At 45.8% G+C, this 14969-nt stretch overlaps 3 protein-coding genes across 6 annotated transcripts; 2 read left to right on the top strand and 1 right to left on the bottom strand.

The window, feature by feature from the left end:
* Nucleotides 1-24: 24 nt before the first annotated feature.
* On the top strand, nucleotides 25-10514 carry b4galt3 (UDP-Gal:betaGlcNAc beta 1,4- galactosyltransferase, polypeptide 3). The gene is made up of 8 exons (XM_028992814.1): nucleotides 25-368; nucleotides 1314-1384; nucleotides 1485-1932; nucleotides 2129-2364; nucleotides 2444-2634; nucleotides 5687-5809; nucleotides 6483-6587; nucleotides 6887-10514. Exons 3-8 carry the CDS (start codon nucleotides 1662-1664, stop codon nucleotides 7212-7214), a joined length of 1254 nt encoding a protein of 417 aa, XP_028848647.1. The 5' UTR covers nucleotides 25-368; nucleotides 1314-1384; nucleotides 1485-1661; the 3' UTR covers nucleotides 7215-10514.
* cfap126 (cilia and flagella associated protein 126) lies at nucleotides 9473-11343 on the bottom strand. Of its 3 annotated transcripts, none has more exons than XM_028992817.1 (6): nucleotides 10962-11343; nucleotides 10740-10839; nucleotides 10546-10608; nucleotides 10247-10321; nucleotides 9902-10099; nucleotides 9473-9796 (listed from the first exon to the last, which is right to left on the bottom strand). In XM_028992817.1, the coding sequence occupies exons 2-6, from the start codon at nucleotides 10797-10799 to the stop codon at nucleotides 9641-9643; spliced, it is 552 nt and encodes a 183-aa protein (XP_028848650.1). In that variant the 5' UTR covers nucleotides 10800-10839; nucleotides 10962-11343; the 3' UTR covers nucleotides 9473-9640. The 3 variants fall into 3 exon arrangements, with proteins under 3 accessions (XP_028848650.1, XP_028848651.1, XP_028848652.1); XM_028992818.1 differs by having other exon boundaries at nucleotides 11276-11321; XM_028992819.1 differs by lacking the exon at nucleotides 10546-10608.
* On the top strand, nucleotides 10982-14071 carry ccnq (cyclin Q). Of its 2 annotated transcripts, XR_003750980.1 has the most exons (6): nucleotides 10982-11260; nucleotides 11762-11945; nucleotides 12020-12152; nucleotides 12621-12839; nucleotides 13445-13805; nucleotides 13877-14071. XR_003750980.1 is itself a non-coding variant. In XM_028992816.1 (5 exons), the coding sequence occupies exons 1-5, from the start codon at nucleotides 11146-11148 to the stop codon at nucleotides 13532-13534; spliced, it is 741 nt and encodes a 246-aa protein (XP_028848649.1). In that variant the 5' UTR covers nucleotides 10982-11145; the 3' UTR covers nucleotides 13535-14071. The 2 variants fall into 2 exon arrangements, 1 of the variants encoding a protein (XP_028848649.1); XM_028992816.1 differs by having other exon boundaries at nucleotides 13445-14071.
* The last annotated feature ends 898 nt before the right edge of the window (nucleotides 14072-14969 follow it).

Below are 14969 nucleotides of genomic sequence, written 5' to 3'. Positions count from 1 at the left end.
GAAGTCCGGTCATGATCGCGAAGCTGTGAGAAATACATTTTTAAAAATCGTGTTCACGATCAAAAATCGCTTCAGCGAGTCGGCGGCGCGGTGATGTGAATCCCGCGTCATCGTTCCCACACGCGACACCGATTCATGTCCCCCCGTCGCGGAAAGCGACATCTCGCCACACCGAGCAGCGGGAAGTAGCGGGAACATCTGCCGCGAAACGCCGTCAACAGGCGTCCGGGGGCCGAGCCGCTTCTCGGGCGGACACCGGGGCAGGAGGATGGCGTCTCCGGCTTGATGAGAGACGTGCGGGGGGCTCCGGCCTGGTCGTCGCTCCGCGGAGCCGCGGACTGGATTCAGCGCGTCGGGGGGACCGCGGGGTGAGTCCGGCGCGGACCTTTTACTGCCACATCCGTGTCTTTGTTATTCCACAATTATTATTTATTACGAGAATATAATGCGCCGCTGGGCGATCGGACGATGCGTTGGCGTCTTTGACAGCTGAATATATACAGGATGCTGGAACGACCTGCAACTTTCACAACATCTGGGCTTTACTTTAAAACAAAAAAGAAAAGAAAAGTCTACAACACTTCTCTCTTTTCACTTCTTACAATTTCCAGCACTCTGTGCAAATATCTAGTATTTATCTTTACGCTATTACATTACATTTAGGTTTTACGTACTGTGTAGTACAGGAGATCCACGTCCACCACAAATCACCTTCAGTTCATATTCTTCTGCCTGAACGGGAGAATGCATTTTAACACATCGGCGTGAATTATTTTTGCATTTTTTTAAATAATCGTTCATTAATTGCCGCATGGCCACATCATGTAAAACATTTACCTTTACAGCATTTACCAGACGCCCTTATCCAGAGCGACTTACAATCAGTAATTACAGGGACAGTCCCCCCCGGGAGACACTTAGGGTTAAGTGTCTTTCTCAGGGACACAATGGTAGTAAGTGGGGTTTGAACCTGGGTCTTCTGGTTCATAGGCGAGTGTGTCACCCACTAGGCCACTACCAGCCGTAAAACGTCAGTACTAATGCTACATAAATAATTTAAATAATCCTGTAATTTATCATCATCATAATCACAATCAACAGAGCAACAATTATACAAGTAATACAATAATAAGAATGTGTACATTAACAGTTAATTGTTGATTATTATTAGTAATAATATCAATAATAATCCATGATAATTGTTGTTATTATTTACACAGTTGGCCTGAGAGGGTCTGTAGTTCTTTCCTGATAAAAACACCAATATGGGAATAATTGTGTCTTTGGTTCGGTTGACCCTGCTTTTGTCCCAGGGAGCACGATGTATTGTATGAGGGGGACAAGCACAGCCAGTATTGGTTACCTGGACCAGGAAAAAGCACAGGTACCGTATCTCACTGTACGGCACCAGACATGTTTCTTCAGACCGCAGGGCGTCGAAGCACCGCTCACGACTTTCATGTTGCCATTTGTCCCGTTTGCAGTGAATGTCCCCGTGGACATGGCCGTGTGGACCAGGAGGAGACTGTGCTCCTTAGATCTGTGAGCCACCCCCCTGTCCACGCCTCCCTGCGTTGGATTCTCTGCTTCTCTGCGTCCTTGATCTTGGACAGGCTTCTGGGTCCCCGCAGCCGCTCCTGTCTCCTCTCTCTCTGCTCGTGATGGTGTGCTGTGGTCGAGCTTTGGACTCCCCCTGTACCCTGGCCCTGCTGGTGGGCTTCCAGTTTGCGTTTGTCCTCTACTTTTCTCTGGGGGGGTTCCGCGGCCTGGTTTCAGTGCTGGTCCACTCGTCTGAACCGGAGTTTGACTACTCTCGACCCCACGATGTGTACACCAACCTGAGCCACCTGGGGGCGCTCTTCTCTCACCACGTGACACCTACAGGGGAGGGACAGCAGTTACGGGATTGCCTGGAGCCCTCCCCACTGCTAGGTGAGTCGGATTGCTACCCACCAGGCATTAGGATGATTGATAAGCAGAAATCCAGTGAATAAATTGAAAAGATCTAATACCCATCAATATATTTAAAGCCCAGTACTGTAAAGTCAGATGTGCCAGTGACCTTTATTAATCATAGATGGTTTTGGCTTTGCATAATGAATGTGATTAAATTGCTCCCCTGCTGCAGTGGGGCCTGTTTTAGTACGTCTGACGTTGCCTCCAACTCTCGGGGAGATCAAGGAGAGGAACCCCCTAGTGACCCCCGGGGGACGCTACCGACCTCCTGACTGTGAGCCGCGGCACCGCACGGCCATCGTGGTGCCATACCGCAACCGGCAGGTGCACCTCCGCGCCCTCCTGTACCACCTGCACCCCTTCCTGCAGCGCCAGCAGATTCACTACGCCATATACATCGTGCATCAGGTCTCCCCATCAGCACTCGTACCCTCCACAGAGGGGATACCCCCAAAATGACATTTTATTTTGTCCCTCATGTCCGCAGTCTGGAAACTCCACGTTTAACCGGGCGAAGCTGCTGAATGTCGGGGTCCGCGAGGCCCTGCGGGACGAGGACTGGGGATGCATCTTTCTGCATGACGTCGATCTGCTCCCAGAAAACGACTACAACACCTACACGTGCCACCCCCAGCACCCCACACACCTCTCTGTGGCCATGGACAAGTTCAGATACAGGTGAGGACGTAGCTATGGTGTTAATGAAAAGCGGAAGTGACTGTTTTTGTCATTGCGAAAAACAACGAAATGTGTCCTCTGCTTTTAACCATCACCCTTGGTGAGCAGTGGGCAGCCATGACAGGCGCCCGGGGAGCAGTGTGTGGGGACGGTGCTTTGCTCAGTGGCACCTTGACGGTTCGGGATAGGAACCCGCAACCCTTCAGTTACGAGATTGCTTCTTCATTGAGGCGTTATTAAGACACTTCACACTGGATGTGTTCAGGAATGTCAGGTTCAGTAGATCGACCAACCGAAAGTGCCTGGTTGACCACAAAGTCCCAGGTTCAAACTTCACTAACTGCTGAGCAAGACACTTAACCCTGAGTGTCTCCAGGGGGACTGTCCCTGTAAATACTGATTGTAAGGACTGTAAATGTTTGCTTTTGAAACACGAGAGAGGAGGAGGCAGGATTGCCAGATTGGGCATTTTGAATCTCATTTAAAAGTTGCTTGTGGATGATCTCGGTATTGAGGAACTTTTAATCCCTTTTAAGAGTGTTATGTAGTTGCAGCAGCTAAATACTTATGAGTTTGGCCTGTGCTTTGGGCACATTTTTGGTGGATCATGCATGTAAGGCAGTGGCAATGGTGGCCTATAGGTTAAGGAAGTGGCCCCGTAATCTGCACACTGCACCCCGGGCGCCTGTCATGGCTGCCCACTGCTCACCAAGGGTGATGGTTAAAAGCAGAGGACATATTTCGTTGTGTCACCATGTGCTGTGCTGCAGTGTTTCACAATGACAATCACTTCACTTTCACTAATACTTTGTGTATGTGGGTTTCTATCCTAGAAGAAGGGTAGTTAGTTGGTTTTCCCTCTTCAAGATACTCAGTCGCTCCTTGTCTGTATCTATTTATGTAAATCCTGAGGATGCACTCGATAGTCCACTTGAATATGAATACTCTGAATATTACTCTGTATGCAATTTTGTGCAAACAATTGCAACACTTGTGTTCTGTCTGTGTCATGGCACCCCTCAGTGTCGTGGGTGCCAGCATGCTAGAATACAGGCACCATGTCACCATAGCTTTAACTAAAACTGAAACATGAGGGCCACAGAACAGGACATATACACTCCAAGCATGGGTTCCACTGAAAGGAACAGGACTAGGGCTGCATGAAATTGGGAAAATATGCGCTATGCGATATTGTTGTTGAATATTGCGATAACGATATTTCTTGCGATATAACATTTTCCTAGAGAAATGCTTTTTAAATTATTATTATTATTATTAGCTATTTAAAAAAAACATTTATATATGTAATGATCATACTAAAATAAACTAAATTATGTAATTAGATCTAATTAAATCTAATTCAGGCTAAAAAGAAACAATATGTCAAGAAAGTTGCAAACATTTAGACTTAAAACCCTCAGCAGATATTCTGATTTCTGGTTTGCTGTTACCATAGACCTGCCAACACAATATGAATTGCTTTCAATGATTACTTTTTATTTACATGTAACCATACACTCATCAAGAGTGTCTTAAAACAAGATCATCTTTTAAACTAAATATTTCCTTGCCTTGCTTGTTTTTATTTATATATATATATATAAAATTATTATTAAACAAAAATGAAATAAGAAAATACTATTAAACAAAGTTTACCAGCCTCAAATAAATTGGTATGTAGTGGAAACACCACATAAATAAAAATTAATATTAACATGTAAACATTACATGGCCCGGTCTAGCCAGTAGCATTATATCACCTACTTGGGAGGCGGCTATAAAGATAGTAATGGCCCATCTGATTGGTCAAATTTGGACACAAATGCTTGGTACATAAATTAATGCTGCGTCCAAATCGCATACTACTTGAGTAGGTACTACATTTGAATTTGTACGTACTGCGCTACCGTTAAAACAGTATGTTCTGTATAGTATGAATGAGGGTAGTATGAATGGAATTCGGACGTACTATATTCGCTGTGTTGATGTTGTTATTTTTTACCTTTACAGAGGGCATTAGTGTAATTTAACCACAATGAACAACATTCTCCTTAAGGTACTTACGCTTTAAAAGAGCCGTTTCCCGCCATGTTTCGAATATGATGCCGCCTCTCCCGCTGCCTTATGGGATAGTGAAGTGTCCATCGAATGCCTACTACAGAATTCGGCTGGAAGTAGTAGGTCATCCGGGTACTTCTCGTGTACTGTTTTTCGAATACTATGAATTCACCACTCAGCTTGTCTGGTTCCAGCCTGGTGTCGGTGTCCAGTCCTCACGCGCAGAAGTTCAGCAGATGTACAGCGCGTACTACTCACCTCGCATATTGTTTTTCACATACAATATAGTTTGCCGGCGGAGGCCGGCCATAAGTTGGGACCAGCATGCCTTGCGGGTGAGATACGCGCCGACGGGGCGGGGACTGCAAATAGTTAACCATGTTACGGGTAAACGTGTTCTGTTGGGGTTCGGCATGTGTGTGTTATGGGGATTTAATGTAGCGTGTGAAAGAGGAGAAACTTTACACCGGGACGTAGTGGTGTAGGGCTGGAGGAGAAGAAGAGACGCCTCCCTGTTATTTTGAAGCCGGAGGAGAAGGTATTGGCTGTTGGCGCCACCTACTGGCTTCTGGTCAATAAAAAGCATTATTCCAAAACCCACATGGAGCAGATTTCTCCTTTCCTGACTTGCGGCAACGGCTCGTCACAATAGTATATAGTATGCGATTTCAGACGCAGCATAAATTTCATTTATCGCAACTCTTTGCAATACAGATATCGCGTATACTATTATCACGATAACGATCATTTTTCGATATATCATGTAGCCCTAAAGAGGACAAACATGGAAAAACCGGTATGCACATGGGTCCAACAAAATATATCTGACGAGGAACTGGTCAACCAGGCACAGATGGTGGACCAGGGTCGGTGTGGTGTGACATGTCCAGCATGCACAGCTCAGACTGGCTTGAATGTTCTGTACATGCTGTTTGGGTTTATTTCAGTTTTGCTTGAAATGTGGCTGATGAATTTTCCCCCCGCACTCCTGCAGACTCCCGTATCCTCAGTACTTCGGAGGGGTTTCTGCTGTCACTCCAGACCAGTACTTGAAGATGAATGGTTTTCCAAATCAGTACTGGGGCTGGGGAGGGGAGGACGACGACATTGCAGCTAGGTAGGAGCTAACATGACATGAACAATAGACAAATTTTCTCAACTTTCATTTCATTTGAGGTCATTTGTGACCTCATTGTGTCCCTCTAAATATCACATGAACTGGGAAGGGCAAAGATATAAAAACTTATAACTATGCATACTCATTATAGCTGCCTTTCATATCCAGTTTTGAAGAAGCTTCGATAAAAGCAAAGACCGGAAAAAAAGTTTAACTAGAGCAACAGTGTATACAAAAAAGGTTCTTGTCTTACAAAGATGACAGTTCGTTTGGCACTGAAATGTATTTGCCGGGTGCGAGGCAGCCAATAAGCAATGTCTGCCCTTCTAGCTGGCGGAGAAATATCCTGGACATGTTCATAATGGTCCGATTTAGAATAAAAGGAAATCAGATGAAAGGGTATCGTGGTTACTAAAAAGAATCAATGAATACGTCTGTTGTGTTGTCCTACACAGAAAACAGGCAAACGATTATCTGAATCCCTGAGAACTGTGTACATAACTGGACATAAGAGCCTGTGGGACTGATGTACGTTGTACAAGGAAACGTTAGTCACACATAATTTCTCAAAAAAACAATACAAAACAGTAAAATGATTTGGGGTCTTTAATTGCCACTGTATGAACATTGCAGATTTATCTTCCCCTGTCTGTGCCTTTGTGATCTTCTGTAGAGTTCGCCTGTCTGGAATGAAGATAGTGCGCCCCCCGGTGGCCATTGGCCATTACAAAATGATCAAGCATAAAGGGGATCAAGGCAACGAGCAGAACCCTCGCAGGTAATCATCACAGTGGAGGAGACAGAAATATTCTGCCATCTCTTTATTACACGCTGAGTCCGGGAATTTCACTAATTAGCCGCACCAACAGAAGAATGTGGATTATCAGCAAATTCGTTCTCTATAATGGAATGCTGCTCTGGTTAGCTGCCAGTGGTATTCAGGAAGCATTTTTATGACGGAAATAGTAGTTCATGCTGATAATATGCTGCGATCTGTCAAACTGAATTCCACTCTGATAAAGGCCTCTCTGAAGGATGGATGGCCGTCATAGTCTGACTATGGGCTCTTTCCGACAGGTTTGATCTGCTCAAGCGCACCAGAATAAACTGGCGCTCAGATGGTCTCAACTCGTTGACCTATAACCTCCTCTCCAAAGAACTCGAGCCTCTGTACACCAACTTGTCCGTGAGCATCGGCGAGGACCCACACCCACTGCTACCGAGGGGCCGTCCTTTGAAGAAAAGCGCCATTCCTGCGCCTCAGCTTGTTCGGAAGAGTCCGGTAGGAGCTGCTGCAGTCGTGGGCGACAGTAGAGCCAACAAGCCCACAGGCGGCGAGCAGAAAACCGCCAATAAGACCAGAGCTGTGGAGGAGAACACTGCCGCGAAACAGGAAGTGGGTTGACGTGAGCGTCACGGTGGACCAGAGGTGTGTGTTCCATGCAGTAGGGATTTGCCAGTGTTACGTTTGACATTTTTTATGTACTGTAGAGGCTTTTCTCATATCGTCTCACCTGCTAGACTAGCTCTGCCTCCCCCGGCCGTGCGACAAGGGCAAAGCCACGGATCCAGCGAAGACTCTCGGACAGGCCTCTACTGCAACTGCGCTCCGTTCAGTGCGGCTCGGCTGAATCGGCCGTGAATCTGACCCCCCGTCTGGGTGCGGGGGTTCGTCTCTTTGTGCCTTTTTATCGCTCTAGCCCCCTTCTCTTATCAACGTGCTCCGATTAGTGCATCAGTCTGGGACTGTTTGCGCGTGTCAGCTTGACTCCTTTGTAGGGTGGTTCTCTTATCGGTTTACCAGGGAGGGGGTTCCGGTTCCTGAGCAGATTTCTGATCACTGTGCAGAGTTTTGTTAGTACTGTAGAGCTGCTTTAAAAAGAAAACCATTCATTCTCATCTACAGGCCATTGTCAATCAGGTTAACCACTCCGCACCCTTACAATCAGAATTTATATTTGTTAAATTGCATCCAGTTTTGGTGCCTCTTTTGATTAGAAATTGATTTGGAGACAATCAGGTAATATTAGTATTCAGCCATGCCATAACATGGGTGAATATTAATCTTTCCAGGCAAAAAAGTTGGTTTGTTGGTTCTTACTGTGCTTCCTGCTCGCTCTCACATTGGATACTTCAATCCATCTGTTCATTGGTTTTATCTTTTAAGAACTCTTTAGTGCCTGTTATATTATTTCAGTGTATTTCTCACATGGTGGTGATACAGCGTGGGTTCTGCATGGGTTCTCAAATTCCTCCAGTTTTTTCGAGCGTTGAAAGGACTGCATATCAAGACAGAAAGGCTTAGAGACTGACATATCAGGGCGTCGTAAGTGAGCACGTGAATGTATGAAAACCATCAACACACAGGTAGACATCATTCAAAAAATGTATTTAAGAAAATGTTTTATCACATTTAATGCTTTCATTAGATGTTCTCGGATGCCTTTTCTTTCCATATAGAACAATGATTTCCAGTCATTTCCAGTTATAAGCTATTACTTTATTTTTTAAAAATGATAATAAACAAATAATGTATATATAATCTAGGCAATCAAGCATGTCACAGGAAATACAGTTTCCATTTAAATATTTGCTAGATTATTACGTGTGTGTGTGTGTGTGTGTGTGTGTGTGTGTGTGTGTGTGTGTGTGTGTGTGTGTGTGTGTGTGTGTGTGTGTGAAAATGATTGAATCTATACTATCGATCAAAAGTTTTAGAACATCCCAGTTTTTCCAGTTTAAGTTTTTTAAGTATCATTGTACTCTTCCCAAACCAGCTGAATGGGGAGGCTGTGCTGGCCACTCCATGTTTCCAAGCTTAACATCTTGTTCATTTTATTATTAGCATAGCTCGGGCAGCTTGGTCATTATGTTTTGGTCATTATCCTGCTGTAGGATGAACCCTGACTATCTAGGCACATATCAGAGGGTTCTGCATGGTCCTGCAGAATACAGTCCAGACCATCATCGCATTTTCCAGGAGTCTATTGCGGGTTCTTTGTGGCCCAGGCAAACCTCGTTTCTCTTATTCTCTCATCTTAGTAAAGGCTTTCAAACGGTTGTGTTGAGTCAAGGTCTGAAAGTGAGACTCGCTCACTACGAGCTGTGCTTGAAACTTTGGTCCATCATGCAAGCTGTTGTCTCTCGGAAACGTTGGGTCTGCCAGATTATTCCCTGCCTGAGTTTGCCCCAGTGGTGCAGAACAGCGTTCTTGTTCCATGAAAAAGGCATTTTATATCATTCTGAAACTATTTTTCAGTGTTGGATTACATAAGCTTTTTTTATCCTCTGGCAGTTCACCACTTACCTTTGTACCATTTTGCTATTTAAATTTTAATTTAAAAATTGAAGTCTGATGTTCTAAAATGTTTGACTGCTCCTGTATATAACAGAATATTTAATAAAACAGATAGTTTTGTATCACATTTTGTTTTTAGGGAGTGGCAAATTACTTGAACTACCCAACTGTGCATAGTCACTGTAGACATTTCATTGGTATTGACTTGACTTGAACTCAGCTATGTACTGATGAATTAATTAAAAGTATTGAAAACATGTTTTCTGGTCATGCTACTTTATAAGGGAGACCTTTAATTATTCATTACACATAAAAGAGCAGATAGTGAATAACGAAATTCACTAATCACATGTCCGGACTCTCTGTGAATTGCTTTACTGTAGTGTTTATTTTTCAGAAGAAGTACATTGATAGAATACATACATGGTCTCTGCTGAGTTGAATGGTGTCTAGCTGAGTGTCCCTGCTGGGTGGTCGGTCTCCCTGGGACCCAACTTGGATTTGGCCGAGTGCGGCTTTGCTGTTATTCAGGCCTAGGGGCTCAAATGAGAGTGACTTTGTTGAGATGCCAGCCTTTCAGGGGTGTGACACTGCTGGGACGAGCTCTGGTTTTGTGCAGCAGGAGAGGTAAGTGGACCTGGGACATCTTCATCAAGCTGATCCTGTACAGTCTCCATTTCAGTGATCACCTTCAACATGAATTGTTGGTTAATGTTATTCTCAAGCACATTATTTACTTCATGATGGATTATGCAGGTGCTATTAACATGGTGCTATTAACATGTTGGACTCACCTCCTGTTGAGAAGTTCTGCTGCTTCCTCTAGGCTCTGGCTCCAGCCGCCTCCCTGTGCCAGGCCCGGCATTGTTCTGCGCCCAGTTTCTGAGGCGCTCCTGTCCCTCATGCGAGCGAGCAGTGGGGTTAATGGAACTCGGCAGGATGCGGTTGGGCAAATCCCACGTGCCTTGGAAGGAACTCCAGACTCCCGCACGCTGATGACAGCATTCAGGGGAAAAAAGTCATCTGCATTGATTCTGCATGTGGTGTGTTGTATAGTACTTGTGCAAACTGGATGAAAAAGAGCATTAACCAGTCTCAGACTGTTTCTCTTGATACACACGGCGAACAGACAGCCAGACCTTTTTTAGCCCAGGAAGGAGATGACCACGATCCGTGGCTATAAAGGCGGTGTGTCCTTCTACAGCTGAGGGTCTCTAAAATCACAAAATATCAAAGTTTTGCCATGTATTTTGCCAGTATTGCCATGAACGAAATCAATTAGGTCATCAATTAGTAATAATTATGTTAGTAATAATAATAACATATTAATGTTGACTTTGATGTAATGTATCTAATATAATTGGAAAGCAGGTTATCCACGCTCTCTTTTTCTTTGAATGTTTATCAGCAGCCACATAAACAGACAAAATGTACTTACATCTTTGTACTGTTTTGGTAAAGTCCAGTTCTGTAATTTTTGCGACTTGAAGGCACTTTCATACTGAAGAACCAATATTACCATATATATTTACAATGCACAAGAATGGCATGTAGTTTGAAAAAATTATTATTATTACTGGTTATTACTGGTATATATTTTAGCCATTTATTCCTGTTTATTAAAATATGTACCTGGTTAGCGGAGTAGCTGGACGACATCGCCACACACTGCTCTGTTGAACCTCGTCTCATAGCAACAGTGGCGAACTCACTTCCGGCCCGCAGTCAGCGTCTGAAAGATTTAAAGTGATTTTTTTTCCACATTTGTGCAGGTGTATTAAAGCATGTTCACAATGCGGTGGTTTTGGACGCGTCGAGGGCAATTTTTGGCTGTGTCATGCGAAAAAAAATTACTTGTCCTCGAGACACTGGACGGCAGTACGAGGCGGAAGTGACGTGTGAAGGCGCCTCCTCTCGCAGTGGTCGGCAGGCCGCGAACAGTCGTCTTTAATGTGTGTGCTTGGAGTGTGTTTTACGCTATATCGATACCGCCTGAGCGTTTCGTGGATTCAAGTCGGCGCGTTGCTCTGTTCGAGACATGGAACTTGTCGGCCGTTCCCACGAAGGAAGAGGATCGGGTGATGTTGCCAAGCACGAGCTGAGCCAAGACATTAAGACACATTTCAGAGTTTGTCGTTTTATTATTGAAACCGGTACGTGGTACTAACATAATGCCAAATTGTTGCAGTTCCCCCCGTCGCTTCTTTTCCCCCGCGAAAGCTGCTTGTGCGGTGTGTTTCAGTGGGCGCTCGGTGCTCGATTACGCATGCCTGTGAGTGGCAACATGTTCTTGTGTGATTATGCATGTCTGGTAGAGTTGAGAGGTGAAGCGCTTACACCGAACGTCTCTGGGCGCGTAACGCATGTGTAATAAAGTAAAGTGAAGTGATTGTCACATGTGATACACAGCAGCACAGCACACGATGCACACAGTGAAATTTGTCCTCTGCATTTAACCCATCACCCTGAGTGAGCAGTGGGCAGCCATGACAGGTGCCCGGGGAGAAGTGTGTGGGGACGGTGCTTTGCTCAGTGGCACCTTGGCGGATCGGGATTCGAACCGGCAACCTTCTGATTGCGGGGCCGCTTCTTTAACCGCTAGGCCACCACTGCCCCAATAAACACCATCCGTCCGTGTGTGTGAATTTCTGCAGGTGTGAAGCTGCGCATGCGCTCCATGCCGGTGGCCACTGCTTGTGCTCTGTACCATAAATTCTTCGAGAGCGCAGACCTCCCGGCGTATGAGCCCTACCTGGTCGCCATGGCAGCCATTTACCTGGCAGGAAAAGTTGAGGAGCAGCATCTCCGAGCGCGGGACATCATCAACGTTTGCCACAGGTACAGAGATGGATGCGAGGGGGGGAGGAAGTTTTATTAGACAGCAGATTCATTCCTTCTGATCTCTCTCGCAGGTACTTTAAGCCGGGCTGTGAGCCGCTGGAGCTTGATGGGAAGTTTTGGGAACTCAGAGACAGTGTCGTCCATTGTGAGCTGCTCATCCTCAGGAAGCTAAACTTCCAAGTTTCATTTATTCACCCACATAAGGTGATTTTTCAATGCAGTAATGCCAGTGGTTCCAAAATGACATTAATTATTACAATGATTATTACACCCAATAGGATCATCAAAACTCTGTTTAATCCTGTATGGTATATAGACTGTAAATCTTAGTCAGGCCCTGGTCGGGTCAGCAAACCTTCCGCTCTATAGTGCTGTCAGGAGGAAGGTTGGAGGACGCAGACATGGCTGTGGGGAGGAGGATCGAGCCCGCTTGGGCCAAAGCGAAAACCGCCAAATGTTCTTATTGTCGTAGCATGTGGCCCAAACAATGAACAGGCGGGTGCTGACGGGATGGCCAACATTTTCATGCGGCTCCTCCTCGGTGGGATTTGCGGTACCACTGAGTGAAATAAAAATTGTATATCTGGCAAGCTGGGGGACTTCCGGGAAATAAGGTTGGGAACCACTGCTGTAATGCCAGCGTTTGGTTGTGTGCCCATGTCTGTTGTCCAGTACCTGCTGCACTACCTGCTCTCGGTGAGGGGTCTGCTGAACCGGCATGCCTGCGCTCGAACACCCATCACAGAGACCGCCTGGGCTCTGCTCAAGGACTCTTATCACGGACCGGTGTGTGTGCGCCACCGGCCCCAGCACCTGGCGCTTTCCGTCCTGTATCTGGCCATGAACAGCTACGGAGTGGAGCTGCCTGCCGGAGAGGCGGAGTGGTGGCAGGTAAGGGTTGGAAGAGTTCACAGTGAAACGCTGTGATGTAAGAGCAACGTAGTGTGAAATAGTCTTGTAAACCGCGATCTCCACATTCGACCCATCGCTAGGTCACCACTTACCATTTAGGGCTGGACAAAATAATTTGCCAAGACAATATATCATGACGCTTCCTGTGGTGATGGATTATCAATACACTGAAATCCATTATCAGTGTAGTGGATTTTAAATTGACCACTTAAACCTGTGTGTAAGGAATATTGTTTCAGCAGCAGAAAAAGAAAGGGACAGCAGTAATGTTCCAACCTAGTACCCATGAGGCAGGCTGGAGGTGGGCAGAGTAAGCGGGCAGCTTGAGAGATATGTAATAAATGTGTGTGTTTGTGGGGGGGTTCTTTTTCTTTTGTGTTGTAGGCATGGTCCGTGAAATCGGCATGTCACCTGACTCCTGCTGCAACAGATTCCTGGGCTTAATCACCCTTAATTATCATATGCCAGTTACTTTGTGTGCAGTAAATGAGCCATGAATCAGCGAGGCCGGGCGGTTCTTTAATCTGCCCGCAGTACTCTGCACGTCTCGGCTGTTTGTTCATTTCTTTCTGGTCTTTTCTTAGGTGTTGTGTGAGGATGTCACGAAAGCTGAGATTGATGCCATCGTGTCGGAGCTGATGGAGCTTTATAACATGGAGGCCAGATGTACGTGAATGAGTTCGGCTGTGAAAACGCGCCGTGCCATCAATGTGTTCGGCTTCATCGGACGCAGTTTGCCAGGATGCCAACGGTTGGACCCACCGTACCGCCATTCGGACACCTGGCACCATTTCCAGGAATTGTGACTGTACTTCAGAAACCAGAACCAAACTGTTTCCATGGCCTTCTTTTCTTCCCTCCGCCGCCTTTCCACGTTGTTCCGTTTCCTCCATTTGGGAGTGGGAGAGTGGGTGTGCAGCAGTGAGGGTGGAACGGTCTGAAAAGGTAAAGCAGGCTGAATCTGGGCCACTTCTTTGGTGGTTCATCGTTTAATTACTCTCCTCCTCTCCCATCAGATCGTGTCCCTGCTGGATGCTACGGCGCTCGTTTTGTATCAGCTTCGGGGTCTAATTAAACATGTTTCAATCTAATTTCTTCCCCCGTGTTCAGGTTTATTTCTGATGTGATCTATTTCTGTATTAAAAATATTTTTGTTGCTGTGACCGAATTTATTTGTATTTTTTGGTAATAAACAAAACTGAAAATTTGGATTTATTGTCTCTTGTATATTTTAGACCTGTGACCTCGATGGGTCACGTTTCTCTGCCCTGACGTATAACGTGACATTTAACTTTCCTAAAAAGATGTTACAGATGTTGAATTGGTGTGAGTGAAAGTGAAGTGATTGTCATTGTGAAACACTGCAGAGCAGCATACGGTGACACAACGAAATTTTAACCATCACCCTTGTTGAGCAGTGGGCAGCCATGACAGGCGCCCGGGGAGCAGTGTGTGGGGATGGTGCCTTGATTAAGGAGACCTCAGTGGCACCTTAGCGGTTTGGGATTTGAACCCACATCCCTTCAGTAACGAGTCCGGTTTCCGGACCAGGTCGGCACTGCCCCACCCTATGGTGGAATTAACAGTTCCTCCGTGTTCACATCCAACACCACCCGCTTTCTCATTTCCGGAGTGGTTCTGCACTGACGGGGCTACCTTCATCGCTTGGTTTACGCCTGAGCCCTTCCCCTTACTCATCGGCGTTCATATATCAGCACCTCCAGTTAACGTTGGCCGAAATAATATGAATAATAAATGAAACATTTTCTGATGCAGCTTTTCATTATCCTTCTGATGTGAGTGCAACTCCTGTATGGTAACTCTGCCTGTAGCTACGATCGGTAATTGGTCTCGACAGGATATGTATGTGTGTGTGTGTATATATATTTTCTCTCAGCATCCCGCCTGAGCGTTTCGTGGATTCAAGCCGGCGCGCTGCTCTGTTCGAGACATGGAACTCAGCATCTCTCAGCATCCACAACACCACGTCTAATCACCCTGTATTATTTACAGCGCTGCAGAATTCCGCCAGGTCGAGTTGTGGAAAACCTGCCAGGTTTCCCGGCACAGAGGATCTTAACCACTTAAGGTGCAGTCAGACTCCGCCCC

The sequence above is a fragment of the Denticeps clupeoides genome, chromosome 10 (assembly GCF_900700375.1).
Source record: "Denticeps clupeoides chromosome 10, fDenClu1.1, whole genome shotgun sequence".
NCBI classification, from domain to species: Eukaryota; Metazoa; Chordata; class Actinopteri; order Clupeiformes; family Denticipitidae; genus Denticeps; species Denticeps clupeoides.
The sequence above is the reverse complement of the archived record's forward strand: the minus strand, read 5'-3'. Positions and strand labels throughout refer to the sequence as shown.

What these genes read in the sequence shown, in the direction of transcription:
- b4galt3 (XM_028992814.1), top strand. Translation starts at nt 1,662, where the DNA reads ATGGTGTGCTGTGGTCGAGCTTTGGACTCCCCCTGTACCCTGGCCCTG. An exon ending in GACGACGACATTGCAGCTAG is followed by an intron (nt 5,810 to 6,482) that starts GTAGGAGCTAAC and finishes GATCTTCTGTAG; the next exon opens with AGTTCGCCTGTCTGGAATGA. An exon ending in AACGAGCAGAACCCTCGCAG is followed by an intron (nt 6,588 to 6,886) that starts GTAATCATCACA and finishes TCTTTCCGACAG; the next exon opens with GTTTGATCTGCTCAAGCGCA.
- ccnq (XM_028992816.1), top strand. Translation starts at nt 11,146, where the DNA reads ATGGAACTTGTCGGCCGTTCCCACGAAGGAAGAGGATCGGGTGATGTT. An exon ending in TCGTTTTATTATTGAAACCG is followed by an intron (nt 11,261 to 11,761) that starts GTACGTGGTACT and finishes GAATTTCTGCAG; the next exon opens with GTGTGAAGCTGCGCATGCGC. An exon ending in ATCATCAACGTTTGCCACAG is followed by an intron (nt 11,946 to 12,019) that starts GTACAGAGATGG and finishes TCTCTCTCGCAG; the next exon opens with GTACTTTAAGCCGGGCTGTG.
- cfap126 (XM_028992817.1), bottom strand. Translation starts at nt 10,799, where the DNA reads ATGAGACGAGGTTCAACAGAGCAGTGTGTGGCGATGTCGTCCAGCTAC. An exon ending in TACCAAAACAGTACAAAGAT is followed by an intron (nt 10,322 to 10,545) that starts GTAAGTACATTT and finishes TTGTGATTTTAG; the next exon opens with AGACCCTCAGCTGTAGAAGG. An exon ending in GCAGAACTTCTCAACAGGAG is followed by an intron (nt 9,797 to 9,901) that starts GTGAGTCCAACA and finishes TTCATGTTGAAG; the next exon opens with GTGATCACTGAAATGGAGAC.